Below are 19,651 nucleotides of genomic sequence, written 5' to 3'. Positions count from 1 at the left end.
TCCTTTTAGGCATTAGAGTTGAGGACTTGTGTCTCTCCCGGCAGAGACCCCAGTAAGACACTCATGTTACCCACTGCCATGTTGGGGGGCCCGGAGGGAGGTGGGGTAATTTTAGAGCTGTCCCCTTGCTCGTGGGAAGGAGGAGGGCTCAGCCCCTGAGCCTCATCTAGAATAGCCACAAAGTCCAGCTGAGTGTTGTCCAGGTCAAGAGAGTCCAGAGGATTGCACACCTGCCCTTCAGGGGGAGGGTACAAGGCAGGGCCGGCTCCTAGCCTGCCCACTTCAGGGTGGCCACAGCTGGGGTTGGTGTCCCCCACCTTGAGGGGCCCATAGCAAGGGGGCAGTGGGGGCAGAAGCCGGGGAGGTGCTGCTGGCTTATGGGAAAGCCTGTTTACCCCCGCTGCAAAAGTTTCATGGCACTGAGAAGGGGAAGGAAAGGAGCCTGACTTGTGATTGGCCAAAGTAGAAGCAAAGCCAGGTCCGTATGCAGCTGCTGGGGCCTTGGCAGGGCTCTGACTAACTTGAGAACCCCCTAGAAACTTGGGGCTCTGATACGGAAGTTCCTGGTGGGGGAGCCCTCCCCGGCCTCTGCCCTCCCACAGCAATTCCTGCTGCGACTGAATGTAATCGCACACAAGCTGAGCTTTGAGCTGTCCTGTGGAGTGAGAGAGAGGGTCGAAGCCGAGGCCAGGCCTGGATTCTGACAGAAGATAATCATGCGGAGGCTGGGGATAGGCACCTGACTGGGGATACTGGGGAAAATGGGAAAATGGAGGTTGTGGGCCTGGGGACCCTTCACCGGGATGGGCATTGAGGCAAGGTGCCAATCCGGCAGAGTCAGACCCCACCGGGCACCCTTGCTCCGGCTTTACCTGCGCTTGTCCGTAGTGTTCAAGTCGAGGACACTGGCTATAGGTCCCACTTGGAGCCTTAGTGCCACTGTATGCCCCAGAGTGGGAGGGAAACTCATTCCATGTTTCTGGGGTAGGGTCAGGATAGGAGAGCTGCTGGGGGCAGTGGCTAGGGCCGTAGTTAGTAGGTGGACCAGGCCCAAGAGGCAGGGAACCCGGACCCCTAGCTCCGTAAGGCTCAGCCGCCGTCCCCTCAGGCCCCCCATATCCCAGAGTATCAGCAGATGAAAAGTCCATGTATGGGTTCAGACCATCGCCCATCATGGAAGTTCCAACCTCTGGCTCCTCCTGTAGCCCTCTTGTGTCCATAGCAACGTTTTCAGTGATGCTGGGGGGCTGTGGCGAATAGACAGAGGTAGGGAGGTGGGGATCGAAGGTCCGCCCTGTCGCCACGCTAGGGGGCGTATGGACACATCCCAAGCTCTTGAACCTTTGGACTCTGGCTGGAGCAGGGTGGTCAGCAGCCCGGGCTGGGTCACTAGCCCTCCGGGTGACCCCTGCATTGGGGTTGTATCCTGGGTACTCGGCGCGGCTTCTCCAAGGAGGTACAGGAAGACCCCCCATTCTATCCAGGCTGTGAGCTGAAGCGGGTGGAGTGCCGCTGCCCCTGGCGGAAGTATATCTCGCTCGGAGCAAGTAATGCTGGGCAGGTGTGAGGCCAGGTAGTGACAGTGCCCCATTCTCTGGAGGGGATCCCGGCGGGAAAGGGGACGCCAAGGAGGACCGACGGCTGACCGTATAAGCGGAACTAATGCTGCTGGAACTGCTGCTGCGGCGGTCGAGGGAGACTGGGGGGCCCAGACGGCGGGACACCGGCGCGCCTACAAACAAGGAGAAAAAGCAGGTGGTTGGGAGTCCCCTTGATTCTCACCCTGCCCCCACCCGCGCCTGCCGACCCCGCAGAATAACTTTGACTTGGAACTTCACTGTAGAGTCCCAGGCTTTCGCGACCTCGCTACACTGTCTCCTTTGCCTATCCCTAGTCTGCTTCAGCAGGGACTCCATGCGCAGTCACAGGGATAACATATCACAGGTGTATTAAATAAGCACTTTTCTGCTGCAGTGGAGGGAAGACGGGTGGGGGGCTGTGCAAATGGAAGCTCAAAGCATGATCTGAGCTTGTTACCCTTAGGGCAGGTCCACGGCTCAGCGCAGCAACACACGACCCCCGACACACACACACCCAGCTCTCACCTGCGTGGGTTAAGTTGGGCAGTTTGAGACCCCGGGACCCTATTGGCCGGAGCTGGTGCAGCTGATCCAGCCTGAGGTTCTCCAGGCGGCGAAGAGTGGAGAGTCCGGTGGCCGCAACACAAGGTCCTTCATCCAAGCTCGACAGGTCCTCGGTGCTGCCCCCTGCGTTGCCAGTCATCTCCACACCGCTATCGGTGTTGGCTGCGCTGCCTGCTGGGGAGTGGTCACTGCTGCAGGAAGACTGTGCTCCTGGGCTCTGCTGTGGCTGTAAGGAGGATGAAAGCGGAGGTTGGCACCCTCCCCAACTCCTTCTGTGAGTGCCTGAAGCCTGTGTCCCAGTGATTACAAGGGCTGAGGACTAAGTGGGCAAGGTAAACGAAGAAAATGTGAGGGGCACCTGCTGGGGCGCCATGCCTGCTTCCTCCTAGGACCCTGACAGTTTCTCTTTACCTGTTTCCTCTTGTTGTGAAGAATATACAAAATATGCCCATCAAAGGCTTGGAACTGTGTAGATAAAGTGTTTTTTGAGAATGAATCCATAGGGGGCTGAAAATTTCCTTTTTTTTTTTTTTTTTTAAAAGATAGAGTCTCTCTGTGTTAGCCTTGGCTGTCCTGGACTTGCTTTGTAGACCAGGCTAGCCTCGAACTTACAGAGATCCACCTGCCTCTGCCTCCTGAGTGCTGGGATTAAAGGCCTGCGCCACCACACCCAGCTCTTTTTTTTTTTTAAAAAGAGGTATATTTATTATTTATATAGTGAGTGCTCTGCCTGCATGTAGGCCTGTAGGCCAGAAGAAAGCACCAGATCTCATTGTAGATGGTTATAAGCCACCATTTGGTTGCTGGGAATTGAATTCAGGACCTTTGGAAGAACAGCCAGTGCTCTTAACCACTGAGCCATCTCTCCAGCCGAAGATTAACTTTGTGGTAGAGCGTTTGCCTACTTCATATTCCCAGAAGCAGCCCACCCCCCCAAAAAAGAAGTGAATGTGTTGGGCCAATTAGACACAATTATAGCATCCTTAGATGAGGTTGGCCATGAAACAACACTGAGTCTGGAGACAGGCAGGCGGGGCTGGCCACAGAAGACTGGTGTGCACAGGAGGAGATGCTTCTGGAAAAGGCCTAGAGCGTGGTCACAGGGCACGGTGGGGAACAGAGGCAGAGTTTCCTGGGCTTACCATGTTACCCTCAGGCACAGCCAGTCGGCTCTCTTCCCTGATGGATCCGCCTTCCCTTTCCCGCTTGGGCTCCACTGTGGAAAGGGACGGTGCCCGTGGCAAGGGACCATCCCCTCGATGCCGCTTGGTCACGTGGGCATCGGGACCATGCACTGTCTTGACGTGTTTGCGGAGTGAGCTGGGGTCTGTGTAGCGCTTGGTACAGCCAGGGAGCTTGCACACGTATGGCTTCTGTTGAGTAGAAAGCCAAGCCAGAAGGCCAAAGGGATGAAAGCAAAAAATGGCAGACCGAAGGGAGAAGGCTATAAGATGGGGCAGGGACCGAGGACACCGGGAAGTAAGGGGAGTGGGGGCCCTCAGGTGGGGTGAATCATGAGGGGCTAGGAGGCATAGGGAAACAGATGGCGTGGGCCTAGGAGAAAAGAGGTGGCTCCAAGGCCGTGAGGCCACCTAAAATTGGAAGCTGAAGGGGTCAGGGGTCTATTTTAGACTGACCCTTGGCTGATTAGACCAGAGCAGCAAGTGGAAACTCTTGTTTTCAGAGAGTGTGTCCTGTATGAACCTCACAGGAGGGGAGCTCACCTCTGCGGGTATGGAGTGAGTCCTGGGTTAAGGGGCTCTTTTCAGGGGGTACGCTTAGGAAGCCTCTCGGGTCGGGGAGTCTCAGTTTCAGCTCTCACCTCGTTGGAGTGGGTCCGATTCTGGTGCTTGGCGCGGTCGCTGGCGTTGCTGAAGGCCTTGCTGCAGCCTTCCTGCTCACACATGTAAGGCTTCTCGCCCGTGTGCGAGCGAAGGTGCGTCTTCAGGTTCTCAAGGCGTGAGTACGACTTCCGACACCCCTCAAACTGGGGGGTGTGAAGGGGCCAAGCAACGTTTCTCAGATAGGGCAAGGGAGATTTAAGGATTTACATCAGAGAATACAGCTAAAAGTGGGGGTACATGGGGACGTAGGAGAATGCAAGAATTGGGGCACAAGAGCAGACGGGAGCTAACAGCAGAGAAAAATGGAAACACCACAGGGTGAGGGACAGCAGTGGAGGAACAGGGCCCTCTCTGTACAGGGCTCACATGGTCCTAGAGTGGGTCGTCTGGGGGGTCAGGCTTACACGAGTGTCCTTCATCATTGATGCAAATAGCGATCCACTAGGCAGTGTCCTAGCAACAGTACTAAGGGACCCACTTAAATAAAGGATTCATAAATATATATTATTTATTTTATTATTATGTTATTTTATTATTTTGCTTTTTAATTTTTATTTTAAAAGAGTATTTATTATGTATATAGTGCTCTGCCTGCACGTATACCTTTAGGCCAGAAGAGGCCAGAAGAGGGCATCAGATCACATTATAGATGGTTGTGAGCCACCATGTGGTTGCTGGGAATTGAACTCAGGACCTCTGAAAGAGCAGTAAGGGCTCCTAACCTCTGGGCTGTCTCTCCAGCCCCTTATTTTGGTTTTTATTGAGGCAGGATCTCACTGTGTAGTTTTGGCTGGCCTTGAACTCACTATGTAGACCAGGCTAGCCTCAAACTCATAGAGATACACTTGCCTCTGCTTTACAAGTACTGGAATTAGAGATTTGCACCACCAAGCTGGGCGGTGGTGGCGCTTACGAGTGGACTCTACTATGATCTGGCACCAACATGGGGAGGGGCGGGTGCCTCACCGTGCACTTGTGTGGCTTCTCGCCCGTGTGTCTGCGCATGTGCACCACCAGCATGTACTGGGCTTTGAAGGGCCTCAGCTCCCTGGAGCAGCCTCCCCAGTGGCACACGAACTCCTTCCTCTCGCCGTGGATATGCTCGCTGTTGATGTGCTGAGGCAAAAGACAGACAAGAGGCTTTCCAAGGTCCCAGATGCCACACAAACCCTGAAGCAGCCTTTTCAGGTGACTATCCATCATCCTTAGCTCCGCCCCTTGGGGTGGGGCTAGGGACGCGGCACGCCCACATCTCGGGTCTTCTAGCCCGCTAGCTTCCTCTGCAGGGCTGAGCATGCAACCTCTGGCCTCTGCACCCTTGAATCTTCTGCCCTCAGCCAGACCACAATAACCCCACTACAGGCTCCCACCAGCCATCTGTTACCCCCTGGGGCTCACGTGCACCAGCTGCTCCTGGGAGTCAAACTCCTGACTGCAACCATCCCAGCGGCAGTCGGTCTCGTACACAGACTCAGGCTCCGGTTTCTCCTCTCTCTCCAGCTCCTCCCGCCCAGCAAGCATCCCTAGCAAGTGATCCTAGGGCAAGAGGGATGATCTTAGGGTCATTTGCGCGTGGCACGTTTCGTTTTGCTCAGGTCCAGAGGGGAAGCCCTGCCCCTTCCCCTACCTGTGTGCCTGTGGAGCCAGGGCTAGACATGTCCCCTTCCAAAGGCTCTTCTGGGCACTTGCTGACCATCATGCTGAGCTCCGACTTCAGCTTCCCCAGGGGAAGAGGTAATAAGGGTGGAGTGGTCAGAAGGCAAGACATGCCAGGTCTTTCTGCCCTACAGGCCCCACCCACCCACCCAAATATCAGGATCCGGTGTGTATGCGTGTGTGTACGGACTTCCTCCACAGCCTGCACTGATGAACAGGCGTGCTCTGGCAATGTCTGAGTCCACCCCAACGGCTGATCACCGCCATGCATATACCTCTACTGTCCTGGTACCCAAAGCTTGTGTACCTGCCGTCTCTCTTTGCCTGGCCCCTGCTAAGCCACCCAGTCTGAGCTGGAGAAGCCAAGCACTACAGACAAGTGGAGGGCCCCACCTGGCAGGTTGGACGTGGTCCCCGAGACTGAGGGTGAAACATCATTGCACCTCGAGTAGAGTCGTGTGGACCACAGGGCTGGACTCCATAGGAAGGCGACGTCCCTTTTTGGTGACTCATCTGTGGTGGGAATCCTAGAGACGGGCTAGGTGAAGAGGAGGCTGTTAGTCACATCTATCCGTCATCACAGCCCTTGCGCTATTCTGCGGGGCGCCTGGAAGGCTTGGTTGAGGGGGCCTCGGGGACGTTCTGGGGAAGGGTCTGAGTCTTCTAATGGGTTTTAGTGTGTATTTTAGGGGTCTCTTAGTTTGAAGCTGCCAGCACCTCATGGTGCCAATGGAGAGATGTCCGTAGGAACCTCCTGGAGATGCGCAGCGTGAGTTGATGAAAGCCACGAGGGAGCTGGGTGAGGTGCGGATGACTGTTTGTAGGTCCAGGCTGGCATCAGAAAGAGGCGATATGGAGAGTGCCCGCTTCTTTGTCAATTTGACTGAACTCCGGGGAGGAGGGAAGAGTGGCCCTGGGGCAGGAGATAGGTGTCGAGATACAGTGATGGAGGGTTGGAGAGATACAGGGCTGGAAAGATGGCTCGGTGGTTAAGAACACTTGCTGTTCTTCCAGAGGACCCGAGTGTGATTCCCAGCACCTACCAGGCAGCTCACAACCTGTAACCCCACAGCCTTGACCTCTACACGCACACACTCACACAGACACAAACACATGCATCCTTAAAAAAATAAAAACAGGGCCACCAGAAGAACCTCTTGGTTGCTCTCTGATCTCTTTCATATCTGGACGTTTCTTCTCTTGAGTTTGGTCCTCACTTCCCCCTTCAGAACAAGTCCCCAGGGGCAGAGGGAAGGCAGAGTGCCTGAGTTCTCACCCTCAGTGCAGCCGTTGGTCTCTCTGGCAGACCCGTAACCCTGGGGCCCTGACGTAAAGTTGGCTTGATGGCAAAAGGGCAAGCCAGAAAGTCCTGGAAAAGAGAGACAGGTGGTGTGGGGCATTTGAATGGGAGATACAGGGCTTACCTTGAACCCCACATGCGATAAGAGCCCAGCATACATGGCATGGGGGTCTCACAATCCTCCTGTAGCTAGGAAACTAGCACGGGGTGGGAGTGGGCTGAGAGGGACCCTGGAGCTAGGTGAGCGGTCTGCCACTGTGTCCTCCTGGAGGCCCAGGAACTGGTCAGTGTTCTTACCTTCTGTCCCCATGCTGGGGAGCCCTTGGCTGGGGAGGGGGTGGAGACAGCACGGCTCAGCATAGCTATTGTCTTCTGGTGGAGTCATGGAGTTGAACATGGTGTCTCAGGGAAGCCTGAGGGGGGCACTGCAGAAAGGATGCAGAAAGGAAAGCAGATCTGCAAGTTGTAAAGATGGAGAGAAACAGACAGTACATGACACAAACCCATGGCCGGCATGTTGTCCCCCGTGGCCCCGACTCCTCTCTCAGAGACTGGTCATGGAAATCAAGTGGAAATATAATGTCATTCAGCTGTGTTTAGAAGCAGAAACATCCCGAAGAGCAGGCAAGAGGCAGCCGGTCAGTCCTGGGGGTCTTTTGGGGGCGAGGATCAGGTAGGAGCTTCCTGGTCTGTGTACCTATGCACGTGGGAATGCTATGAACTTGATCCAAGTTCTGGGTGATATTACTGCCATGAGCCCTATACTGTCTTTTTTTTTTTCTTTTTTTCCATCTATGGTTTTTCGTTCTGGCCATGGACTAGCTGTGAGGAGTATGATGGTGGAACACACTGAAGGTCTGACTTGACTTCATGCCCGGGGCAGCTCACTCTGCTAGAGTCCAAGAACTCAATATGCAATCTCTCCAGCGCCCAGTAGAGGGAGACCTCGCTTCAGTCCAGATTGCCTGGTGGGGCCAGAAGAGAACACAAATGCTGTGTCCTCTCAGTCAGAGGACTGTGTGTGGGAGGGAATGAGGCTTCAGAGCAGAGCGTAAGGAAGGTTTGCGTCGGGCCTACCTAACCCTTTTGATTTTGGGGGGCTAGTGGAAAAGGGCTTTGAGGAAAGGCTTGCTGAGAACGAGAAAGTCCTCCTCTTCAGGAAGGCGTTAGAGAGCGAGGAGCTGGTGCGAGGTCCACTTTTCCTCCTCAACCAGCTTCCACTCCACTCCACGTTTTCCGGTCTTCCGGGAGCCGAGGGTGGGGTGGGGCGGGGTGGGGTGGAGAACCACCGGGAGCGGGCCAGCCTGACGGCGCGGTGGGTGATCCCGGGATGCTGGGACTTAGGGTGAGGGCGGGGTAAAATGGGGAACGGAGCCTGGACCCTACGACCCGAGGGCTGTAGCCTGGGCTACCTTTGCTAACTACTCCTTTTCCAGCTGAGACCCGGATCCCGCATCCCAGACCTCCCAGCTCGACCTTGGCACTAACGTTGGGAGTGGGGGGCACAGCTGGCTGGCAGCTGGATGAGGGGGCACGTCTCCCGCCCCTCTCTCCCTATGACTCATTGAAGGCAAGGAGAGGACTTGTAAGAGACCCCCGGACACTAGATGGTTCCTCAAAGATGTCACTCTCATCTCCCCGTCCCATTGCCTGACCGCCCCAAAGAGACGCGGTGGAAACCGGGCGACAGCCCTCTCCGCCCACGCGTGCCACAGCCTACACTCACGCCTTTACCCCCACCCTTCGTGCTAGTAAAGAAGATGTCGCTAACTTTTCCTGTTTCAGTAAAAGTTTTCTGGGCGGGATGGGGGCAGAGAGCACTGAGAGTTAGCCTGCCAGAGGCCCGAATCATCTTCCGTGGAGTCCTCTATGCACCCCGACTCCCCAACTCCCAGGAGTCGGCCCCACCCCCTTCTCCCGGTCCCGCCTTCCCCGCCCCCGTGCCTTCTCGGCCCACCCAAGTCGCCGCCGCAGGCTCCGGCTGCAGACGGCTCAGCTTCCCCCGCCCGCCCGGGGAGCCCAGAAAAGGGGGGGGGCGAAGGGTGGAACATTCTTCCCTCCTCTCAGCGCATCCTGAAAGCAGGCACTGGGGGGGGCACTATTGGAAAGTGGGGTCCCTATAGTGGAGTGGGGGAAAAAGAAAACTAGAAACCACAGAGAAAGAAGTGCTTGAGTGGGTAGGGTGTGCACGCAGGGGACGCCTTGGATTCCTGAGCATCTCAGTCAGCTTCTTAAGGGTTAACACTATAGACCCCCGGGAACCCCCTAGTGACGTCAAGGGCGAGTCGGAGACGTCTGTCCAGCGGGGGATGCCCGGGGAAATAATGGGGGGGGTCCTTCTGAACCCCGCCCCCTAGGGAAAATCACGCGCGTTCAAGAACTTTTCTCCTAGAAAACTGCCCATCTTCCTGCCAGCACAGGAGGGAAAGACCTAAACCACAGAGTCCCTGGCTCTCCGGACGCCCCAAACCCTCGGCCTCTATAGAGTCCCCAAAGCTAACTGTCCTGGGTTGATTGTTTCAGGGTCACGGGGCCTGAAAGAGGATTCAGAGCGGCGAGCAAGGGCAGGCAGGGTGGTCTGAGCAGAGGAGGGGCCTCGGTCCCCAGCTCCCGTTCGGGCGGGGGGCCAACCGGGATACACAAGCTGGCAGTGGCCAGTGGTCCCGCTCTGCCCCAGTAGGGGTCTCCTGGCGCCTGGTTTCAGCTGCCCCGGTGGTCCTGAGGTCAGAGGGTCAAGCCAAGGTCTCCCCAGCTCCTGCTCTCCTTCAGAGTCCTGCCCACAGTCATCGGGATTCAGAAATCCAAAATTCCTAGGGATTTTTTTTCTAAGGCCTACACCACGCGTTAGGAAACCCACCCAGCCTCCTTCCTAGTCCAAAACCACTTTTTTTTTGGCCCCCAAAACCCACGGGCACATCTGTCACAGCACAGGTCAGGAATCCGACCCCAGCCCGGCCCTCAGGGATTGTGTTGCCTCGCACACTTCTTATCCCCACCCTACTGAACGCTCCCTTCTTTTGCGGTGGGTCCAGTCTCAGAAACACTGACGTCTTCCCACGGCGCTCAGAGACGCACCTGGAGTTCCCTCTACCACGCAGACCTCCAGCTGGCCGTCCCAACTGCCTCTTCATCCCAACCTCAAGAGAGGGAGAGGTTTCTAAAATGTGGGAAGAGGCGCGAACAAAGAGACCTGAGACAGATACAGACTGTCAGAAGAAAAAGGAGGTGCAGAGAAAAGGAGGCAAGAATTAAAGCAAAACAAGAAAAACAGCCAAACTTCCTAACAGCTCACCCCAATCTCTCCCACCCCATAGTTCTCCTGCGCCCCAGGTCTTCTTCTGGGATAGAGTCCCTAGGCGTCAGAGCTTCTCCTCAGCCCCCTCCCCCATCGCTCCCAGGTGGTCTGTCCTCCTGCCAACCCCCCTCTCACCTCCGTCGGGGCGCAGGGCTCAGGATGCGTGGTCCAGGGCTGGAAACTGGGCTGGGGGGGGGGGCCGCGGGGGAGGTTGCTGCGGGGAAGGGGGGGCGACAGGGCCACTGCAGCGCAGCTTCAGTGCCACCCCACCCCCCCAACCTGGCCCCCAGCCCTCCCGCCGGCCCCGCCAGGCCGCGAGCCGGGACCACCCGCGAGAAGCGCAAACTTTTTTTTTTTTTTTCCTTTTGCAAAAAACTTTTTCTCGCTCTTGCCACACGCGCGCCGCCGCTCTTCCCGCTCACGTCCCTCCTATATCCTTCCTTCGGGCCGTTCTAGAAGATGAGGTAGGATGGATACTAGAGAGGGGGTGCCGGGCTTATGGCACCCCCAGGACCCCCAGGATCCTCCCCCTCCCTTGAGGGACCCTATACTGCCTACTACCCCCCCCCAACACGCTGCTCTTGGTGGGCGGTAAATCCCGGCACGGATCCCTGGATCGGCTGTCCACGCAGAGATCTGAACCGGAGCCAGGAAAACATTGAGGAAAATATTGCGTGGCGGGAGAGGGGATGGGTGCGGTGGGGGTAGGGGAAGCTCACCCCAGAAAGTTAACTTTGAAGGTACGGCTGTCGGCTTTCATTGGTCTTAGCTGAGCATTCTCCATGCTGTGGTCTCCAGGCCAGCCTCACTCTTTGATGGAACGTGGAGGATTGGGGTGTGTTGGGGTTTGGGCAAAAGGAGTTGTGTTGGCTGTGGTAGAAAGTTTTTACGGGGTGCGACCTGCGGGACATGAAAAGAAACACAAGCTGAAGTTCTAAGTGCAGGATGTGCACAGACCACTGCAGTGCCCTCTGTCTAGAGTACCTCTCCTGAGAAACTACGAAATCGATCTCCAAATTCTGGACACCGCTGCCACCTCCACACCTCTGTCTTTAAGTCTCTTCGCGCCCTCTGCTGGTCGTCTTAGCACATGGCACTCCACGGAAGTCGAACTGATGGCACTTGGGAATTTAAGGAAATTTAACAGGTTCCCTTCATCAAAGCCAGTTTAGAGGCCTAGAGAGGGAACTGCATGAACCCAAACCAAAGGGCACACCAGGGAGATTGCGAGTCCCTGAAGTAGTGCCTGACAGGGGAGGACCCTGTCTCTATGGATTTGTGTTGCCATGGTGACTGGACACAGAGGAGAGGGCCGCTATTTCAGTTTCCCACCTGAGAAAGAAGCATGGTGGGAAAAATAAGTCGGTGTTCTCAAACATCTCTCATGCCTGAGCGCTGCTTGAAACCAGCTTCTTGGGTCTGCAAGGTAAGTGTGTTTGAAAAAGTAAGATGAAGGGCTGGAGAGATGGCTCAGAGGTTAAGAGCACTGCCTGCTCTTCTGGAGGTCCTGAGTTCAGTTCTCAGCAAACACATGGTGGCTCACAACCATCTAGAATATGATATGGTGCCCTCTTTTGGCGTACAGCTGTACATGCAGGCAGAGCACTGTATGCATAACAATAATAAATAAATAAATAAATATTTTTTTTAAAAAAATTGGTGAAGCGAGGCATCCTTCCAGCCCTAAGAGCTTCAGTTGCTGTTCCTCATCTGAACACGGCAGCTTTGAAGAAAGCTTTCGATTGCAATTGGTTCACCATTTTGCACTGTCCCACACAGGAGTCCTATTAAGCCGGGAATTTCTCAACATTTAAAAACTGGACTACAGACCAGATGGTGGTGGTGCTTGCCTTTAATCCCAGCACTTGGGAGGCAGAGGTAGGTGGATTGCTGTGAGGTCGAGGCCAGCCTGGTCTACAGAGTGAGCTCAGGACAGTCAAGGCTACACAGAGAAACCCTGTCTCGAAAAACCAAAAAGAAAGAAAGAAAGAAAGAAAGAAAGAAAGAAACTGGACCACAAATGCTATTCCTGGTTTGTTTAACCTTTTCCCCCAACTTTATTTGTACCCCTACAAAGGTACTATTCTCTCCAAGTCAGCCAGAAGAAACCTTAAGAACATGATGCCCCATTTCCTCTCAGGTTGTGTAGGTTTTTGTTTTTGCTCTTGGGCTACAGATGCATATTTTCATTGGGAGTTCTTTATAAGTTATTATTAGTCTTATTCAAAGAGAAAACGAGGTTGAACTCAGGGATGTCTCTCTTTTCCTTTATCTTTCTTTTATAGGTATGGAGATAGAAAAGAAATGGGAATATAGAAATATACAGGGTTGATAGGACAAAAAGCAGATTATTAAATCTACTCAACTGAAGGCCTTATTTGCTAACTCACAAATAAGGTTATTTTTAATTCATTGGTATAGAATTTTGTATATTGATGCAAAATAAGCTTAATTTTGATACATTGGTGTAGTATTCAAATTTAAGATTATTCTCCACACACATTATATACATTTCTACTCTAACATGAGGTATTGAACCCATACATTCAATTATAATACAAAATTTACTTCCAATACCTTGGAAGTGCTATTGCAGGCTGTTTACGATAATTAATATAAGCTAATTGTTAGTTGATCAAATCATGGTCATATCAATTACTAGTTTATTTTTATCACAGGAATATACATCCTAGGTTTAACAGATAGATATGATCCTATAGATAGATAAAGTAAAATAGATAAGGTCTTCAAAAGCCTCAGAGACCTACAGGGTATGGCATTTAAAGATGCTTTTTAACATTTTAAAGTTTCTTTGACAACAAGACAGGTTAATTCCTGGCAATACCCAGCCTACCTCAAAGAAGATGATGAGCATTAAAGAACCTCCTTATGGAGCTGGCTTCAAATGTGGCAAAAAAGCCACTGGGCAAAACGCCTTCATTTCTACCACAGACAGAATTCTGCCTAAAAATGGGCAAGCTTAGATGCAGGCAGAGTTAATGGCCAAACTCTGCCATCACAGGGTAAGCAAGTCCTCAATACTTCCTGCCTCACAAATATATCTGTCAGATATACTGGGCCAGAAGGCTAAAGATGATGCTCCAATTTTATAGAGCATTTTGGGTGACTGTTCAGGCAACAAACTGTTTCTGTCGTTTTTTTCATTTTGGAAGCTGCTAACCTACTCAGGTAATTAAGTTTTATTCTTTCTCAAGTCTCTGATGAGGTTGAAGACCAGATAGTTTAACCTTTTTAATTAAGCTTAGCTGTTTAGGGGACAAGATGTTTTTAGGTCTAGATAGATGTTTTAAGGTGATAGAGATGAGATATGATAGATATTGATTTACATTCAGAATTTTAGACTCAGTGGGGGTGTGGTGGCACATGCCTTTAATCCGGCACTTGGGAGGCAGAGGCTGAGGGATTGCTGTGAGTTCGAGGCCAGCATAGTCTACAAAGTGAGTCCAAGACAGCCAAGGCTATACAGAGAAACCCTGCCTTGAAAAAAGAAAGAAAGAAAGAAAGAAAATACAGAATTTTAGAATTTTAGATTCACCAAGATAGGAGATATGTTTTCAGCAAGGTTGCCAAATACTATTAGCCAAAACACCATGAATGTAACATTTATGTAATTCCTAATTGTTTCGTGATTCTTCTTGCTGTATGTAGTTTATTTTATTTATGTGTAATAGTAGAAATGTATATGAAAAAAATCCTTACAAGAGGGCCTGGAGGAATGGCTCAGACATTAAGAGCACCGCCCGACTGTGGGGTCATTCTTATTCAAAGCACCTCGAGTGCTATAGTGTGTGTGGAGGCCAGGGGACAACTTGCAGGTCTCAGTCCTCTTAGACAGCCGTCTTAGTTACTGCCTGTGGCTGTGATAAAGACAGCACGGCCGAGGCAACTTATGGCAGACAGTGTTTATTTGGGGCTTACAGTTTCAGAGGACGGGTCCATGACCATCATGGTGGGGGAGCATGGCAACAGGCAGGCAGGCATGGCACCAGAGGAGCAGTAGTTGAGAGCCGACATCATGAGACACAGCCAGGGGGATGTGCATTTGAAACCTGAAAGCCTACTTTTTTTTTTTTTTTTTTTTAAGATAGGGTCTGTTCCTGAACCTGGAATGTATCAATTCAGATGGTCTCCTCCCCAGCATCGGGGTCACAGATGTCCTCATCCTGGGATTTTACATTGGTATTAAGGAACAGAACACAAGTCTTATGTTGGTGTGGCCGGTAATTTACCTAATGAACTGTGCTCCCAGCCTCTCTTTAACTTAAAAAAAAAGATTTATTTATGTGCATCAATGTTTTTTTTTTACTGCATACACCGATGTGCACCACATGCATGCCTGGTGTCATGCAGAAGAGGGTGTCAGACTCCCTGGAACTGGAGTTATCCATGGCTGAGCCATCATGTGCATGCTGACAACCAAACCCGTCATCCTCCACAAGCACAGGCTCTCTTCAGCGCTGGGTCAGCTTCTCCAGCTTTTCATTTTTAGATGTGGGGTGTGTGTGTGAGTGCCAGGTTCTCTACAAGGCCAGAGGCATTGGGTACCCTGGAGCTGGAATTATATAATTGTGCCACTGGATGTGGGGACTAAGAATTGAACTCAGGTCCAGTAGATACTCTTTGTTGTTGTTTTGGTGGGGTTTTTTTTGTTCTGTTTTGTTTGTTTGTTTGGTTGGCTTGGGTTTCTTGAGCCAGGGTTTCTCTGCGTAGCCTTGGCTGCCCTAGACTCACTTTGTAGAGCAGGCTGGCCTCGAGCTCACAGCGATCTACCTGCCTCTGCCTCCCGAGTGCTGGGATTAAAGGCGTGCGCCACCACGCCCTGCTTGGGCATGATCTATAATCAGCATTTAAATTTTAAAAGTGAAAGGCATGGCAACAAAAGATCGCAGAGCCAGGTGTGATGGTTTATGCCTTTGCCCAGTGCTGGAGAGCTGAGGCAGGAGGTTTGACAGCTTCCAGGTGTGTACGGTGGGGTAGGGCGGTGACTCAGCCATTAGGTTTGCTCGTGTCTCCCACTGAAGTTCCCAAGCGCTCTCACAGGCAGCTGTAATTTTAGTTCCAGGGATCCAGCGCCCCCTTCTGACCTCCACAGGCACTGCAAGCCTGTGCTACCCCCTACGTGCACAAAAGACTCATACACGTAAAATAAAAATAAATAATTTTTTTTAAGGAGAGAAAGAAAAAGAACATACAAGCTCCTGTTCTGTGTCATTAGATGTACCATATAACATATTCTGGAAAGACGCACTGTACGTTGTTTGCTTTGAGAAAGGATCTCACTCTGTAGCTCAGGCTGGCCTAGAATTCACTATGAAGGCTGATCTTGAACTCGTGGTGATCCTCCTGTCTCAGGCTCCCGAGGGCCGTAATTGTAAGTGTAAACCACTACACCCTTTCCCCCACTGAACAGTGTAGATAGAATGGCTACAAACCGGCAAACAACCTCTTAGACTTAGTTTTGGAAACCTCTGAGGGGGCTTCAGAGACCTCCCAGAGGTCCCCAGACCAAGCTTTGCTTATGGCCCATCATATCAACCCTTTGCTACTACTCACCGCTGTGTTTTTTTTTTTCTCGTTTTTATTAAGAAAGTACAAATATATGTCTTCCACGCGGGTCGTGCCCTCCAGGGGAAGCCAGAGATGCCATGGGCTCAGTGTCTCTTTTTTTTTTTCCTGACTCTCAATTCCAGGGGCTCCTAGCACCCCTCCCCCCACCGTGCTCATCTTCCTCGTGACCTTGCGTAAAGCAGGCAAGAGTCCCCCTCTCACCCTTTTCCCAATCTGCCCTGCTCTCTACTTCCGCCTTCATTACTTGAGGAACTTACTTCTGGAGAGAGACTAAATATCCCCCCACCGCCACCCCCGCCTTCTTCCTTCCCTCCCACTGCATTCCCTTGCTGTCCTGGAAGAGGGTTCGACGTGGGCAAAGTGCTAGCCAGGCAGTCCCCCTTGAAAGAAAACACCTTACCCATCTGTCCACATTTGAAACAGCCTAAAATAGGCCAGAATCTGGGACAAGAAAATGCCCGTTTGAGTTCCATAGGGGTCACACTGCCAGTTAGCCTGTTGCGGGGGGGGGGGGGGTCAGCACGATCAGAAAGAGTCTTTCGCCTGGGGAAACCCCAAACTTGAACTTCACTCAGAACCTTCCTGTCCTGCTGCTAGCTGCAGCCACAGGCTTCTACTACCATGTCTGGCACATCGGTCTTGACCACATTGCCATTATGGTCAAGGTAAAGGAGTGAGAGAGGTCTCCGGGCAGTAGGGACACAGCAGGAGGAACCCGCAGGCCAAGGGTTGTTGGCTTTGAGGAGGCTAAAGACAGCAGAATGGAAAGAGGCCGCGATGCCAGGGCTGCCAGCCAGGTGGGGCGGGCACTGCCCACTGCAGTAATTCAGCTGGTATCCCTCGGGCTGCAGGATCCAGTCTCGCCACCCCAGCTCCTGGAAGTCTACATAGTGGTCTCGCCTACAACATAAGGGGGTCTCAGGCTCACAGGTGGGAGTCCTCCTCCGGGCCCGGCCTGCTCCGGGTTCATTAGCTCGGATCTTAAGTTCCAAGAAGGGCCGCTGCTGTCCCGCCGTGTCCAACAGCCGCCTTGGCAGTCCAGCGATAGTGCTGTTGAGGTCCAGGGGTCTGTAGTCCAGCTGGAGTCTCACGACTCCAGATTCCTCACCCCGCAAGCCACTAGAGGGCAGAGTCAGGGCGTGCCAGCCCGACGAAGTCATCTGGTGCTCAGCTAGGAAGGTGCGGGATCCTCGGCACCTCGTGGTGCCGCAACGGAAGATCCTCAGGTACAGAGTGCCAGGAAAAGAGGGGGGCACATGCAGCCAGAGGCGGGCATGGTAGAGGTGATGGGACCCAAGATGGGACAGCTGGAAGGTGAGCATGGAGCGGTAGGTTGAAGTGGACTTGTCTGCGCAAACGACAAAAAAAAAAAAAAAAAAAAAAAAAAAAAAAGCAAAGAAAAATGTGAACAGAGACAAAGCTTCTTTCTGATGCTCCACCACGCTGTCCAGCCATCTCTCACACAGACCTCTGGAAAGAGCCTGGGCCGCCCTCAACCACACAACCACGCTTGTCCTGGGCTCTTCTTTCTCCTGCCACACCCCACTCCTTACGCCTCCCTTGCCCGGCTCTCCTTCTCCCCCCCCCCCCCCCCCCCGGTCTCTCTCCCTCACCCACCTACGATGGTAGCAAAGCTGATGACTTCCTCTCGGTTGCCAGTAACCATACTCCTGGCCTGCAGTCTGCCGAGGGCTCTGGTCAGCGCTGCTCGGGGCAGAGGGCGAGTTACTCTAGGACGGCTGGTTAGGCGCAGCCCCTGCAGGATTTGCTGCTTGGCTAGCTCTAGGACCAGAGCGCGTTCTCCTTGGGGTGCCAGTGTTAGGCCCCCACAGGACGGACATGCAGATCTTGTGCTCTGCACCCACACCAGTGCCCACAGTAGCACCGGCCAGAGCTGGACATTTGAAAGCCCCATGCTCCAGGTAGATGACAGCCTCGGGTGGATGGCAGTTTGACGAGTCTGATTTCGGGAGTCAAAAAGAGAGGAAGCAGGAGCAGCAGGCGGCCGACCAATGTCACAGCTACCCTTGACAAAGATCAGAGCTACTTGTCCCCGAAAGCCTGGGACTCAGGAAGACTGAGAGGAGACCATCGGAGGCGTAGCTATGTTTGACCCTCACAGTTCATGACTACCTACTGAGCAGGGCCTCTTTAGAGCCAACAGCTTGGGCTCCCTCACCTAGTGGTCAGCCAGCAGACCTAACCCTCCGAGCCTTAGGATTGGCTAGCTGAGCTGCCCGTCAGGCCCCTGTAGGGAGGTCTACCCCTGGGGTTGGAGTTTCACCATCTGGCTGTGGTGGCTTGAGGTAGGGGTATGGGGGGTGGGTGGGTTTACAGTGTGCAACGTGGGCATGCATGATGCAAGAAAAGGGATAATTTCACACGCTCAGTTTCCAAGGTCTGGGAGTCAGAGGAGGGATTCCATAGGAGCCAGGTGGGGATGGGTGGCTCCTCAATTTGCCCTGTTTCCCCCCACCACCACCACCACCCCTCAACTCCCCCCAATTCTGTAACAGTTTTATGAGGCAGCCATGGGCTCCAGGGTTTAGTTCTCAGGGTGTCCAGGTCAGAAGAAGAATTCTGGTCTCCATTTTCAAAGCATTCAAGGTGGGATAGGGTGAGTCAGGTTTTGGAAGGGGTAGTGTTAAAAAAAAAAAAAAAAAAGAGTCCTTTTGCTCAGGCCAAGGTGGCAGTGCCACGGGACATAGAAGTTACCTTTTGACCCTGCCTGTGCTGGCTGCCCAGAGTCCAACTGGCTGGGGGTGGGGGTTCAGAGCAAGGGGTGAGGACGTGCTTCTGTGATGTCTGGGAAACCCCAGAGAGGTGGGGGTGGTAGTGATGCAACTTTACAGCAGGGCAGAGTCCACCAAGGCTGGCAAAGGGCACGCACCTTTGAAGAGCCTGTGCCCAGTAACACCTGTCTTTAGGGCACTGTAGGAGTCGGCCAAATTTGAGGCATCCCAGGGGTGGCTCCTTGCCATCCCAGCACTCCAGCCCCACTCTTTACTTTCCTCCCCTCACCGCCCGCCCACCCCCCACCCCCGAGACAGTGTTTCTCTGTGTAGCCTTGGCTGGCCTTGAACTCACAGAGATCCGCCTGCCTCTGCCTCCCGAGCGAGTGCTGGGGTTAAAGGTGTGTGCCACCACGCCCGACTTTGGCTTTGTTTTTTCTTTGTTTGGTTTTTTAAAAGATTTATTATTTACTTTCTGCATATAGGCATTTTGCCTGCAAGTACGCAGTATGCTTCATCCATGCAGTGCCCTCAGAGCCCGGAAGAGGGTGATGACTTCTCCTGGAACTGGGATGACTGCTGTGAGCTGACATGTCGGTGCTAGGAATTGAACTCAGGACCTCTGGAAGAGCAGTGAGTGCTCTTAACCGCCGAGCCATCTCTCTCCAGCCCCAACTTTGCTTTTTAGTGAGTGTGTATGTGCGTGCGTGCGTGCGTGCATGCGTGTGTGAACATGCCGTGTAGAGGCTGGAGTAAAGCCCTGGGTGATCTTCAGGATCACCACCCACCTCCTTTGAGGTAGGGTCTCTCGTTGGCCTGGAACTCACTACTTAGACTAGGCTGGCTGGCCCGGGAGCCACAGGGATCACTTCCTGTTTGGACCTCCCCCACACTGGGATTGTAAATTCATGTTTCCGTTTCTCCCTGAGTTCGGCAGGCGCTATTGCTGCAGGTTCGTGTGATTGCAAGGCAATAGCTTTACTTACTGAGTCACCCCCTACCCCCAATTTCTGACACCCCCACCCCCACAGGGTTTCTCTATGTAGCTCTGGATATCGTAGAACTCACTGGGTAGATCAAGGCTGTCCTTG

At 53.1% G+C, this 19,651-nt stretch overlaps 2 protein-coding genes across 4 annotated transcripts; both read right to left on the bottom strand.

Moving 5' to 3' along the window:
* Nucleotides 1–5: 5 nt before the first annotated feature.
* Nucleotides 6–11,593, bottom strand: GLI1 (GLI family zinc finger 1; the record flags this gene model as incomplete). Of its 3 annotated transcripts, XM_084759571.1 has the most annotated exons (15): nt 11,224–11,593; nt 10,959–11,139; nt 10,375–10,691; nt 10,020–10,134; nt 7,242–7,369; nt 6,921–7,013; nt 6,362–6,557; nt 6,038–6,182; nt 5,616–5,705; nt 5,387–5,524; nt 4,955–5,104; nt 3,967–4,131; nt 3,287–3,517; nt 2,106–2,370; nt 6–1,732 (listed from the first exon to the last, which is right to left on the bottom strand). In XM_084759571.1, the coding sequence occupies exons 5-15, from the start codon at nt 7,339–7,341 to the stop codon at nt 6–8; spliced, it is 3,300 nt and encodes a 1,099-aa protein (XP_084615697.1). In that variant the 5' UTR covers nt 7,342–7,369; nt 10,020–10,134; nt 10,375–10,691; nt 10,959–11,139; nt 11,224–11,593. The 3 variants fall into 3 exon arrangements, with proteins under 3 accessions (XP_084615697.1, XP_084615696.1, XP_084615698.1); XM_084759570.1 differs by having other exon boundaries at nt 10,959–11,593; XM_084759572.1 differs by lacking the exons at nt 10,959–11,139; nt 11,224–11,593 and having other exon boundaries at nt 5,616–5,699; nt 10,375–10,823.
* A 4,548-nt stretch (nt 11,594–16,141) lies between these two features.
* Nucleotides 16,142–18,827, bottom strand: INHBE (inhibin subunit beta E). Its single transcript, XM_084759623.1, has 2 exons — nt 17,446–18,827; nt 16,142–17,176 (listed from the first exon to the last, which is right to left on the bottom strand). The coding sequence occupies exons 1-2, from the start codon at nt 17,741–17,743 to the stop codon at nt 16,422–16,424; spliced, it is 1,053 nt and encodes a 350-aa protein (XP_084615749.1). The 5' UTR covers nt 17,744–18,827; the 3' UTR covers nt 16,142–16,421.
* Nucleotides 18,828–19,651: the final 824 nt, after the last annotated feature.

The sequence above is a fragment of the Acomys minous genome (genome assembly GCF_964271855.1).
Source record: "Acomys minous genome assembly, chromosome: 15".
Taxonomy (NCBI): Eukaryota; Metazoa; Chordata; class Mammalia; order Rodentia; family Muridae; genus Acomys; species Acomys minous.
Note: the sequence above shows the minus strand (reverse complement) of the source record. Positions and strands in the feature narration are given on the sequence as shown.

Excerpts from the sequence above, each read along its gene's own strand:
- INHBE (XM_084759623.1), bottom strand. The coding sequence starts at position 17,743 with ATGGGGCTTTCAAATGTCCAGCTCTGGCCGGTGCTACTGTGGGCACTG. Across the intron at positions 17,177-17,445 it reads CAGCTTTGCTACCATCGTAG|ACAAGTCCACTTCAACCTAC; the intron begins GTGGGTGAGGGA and ends TCGTTTGCGCAG.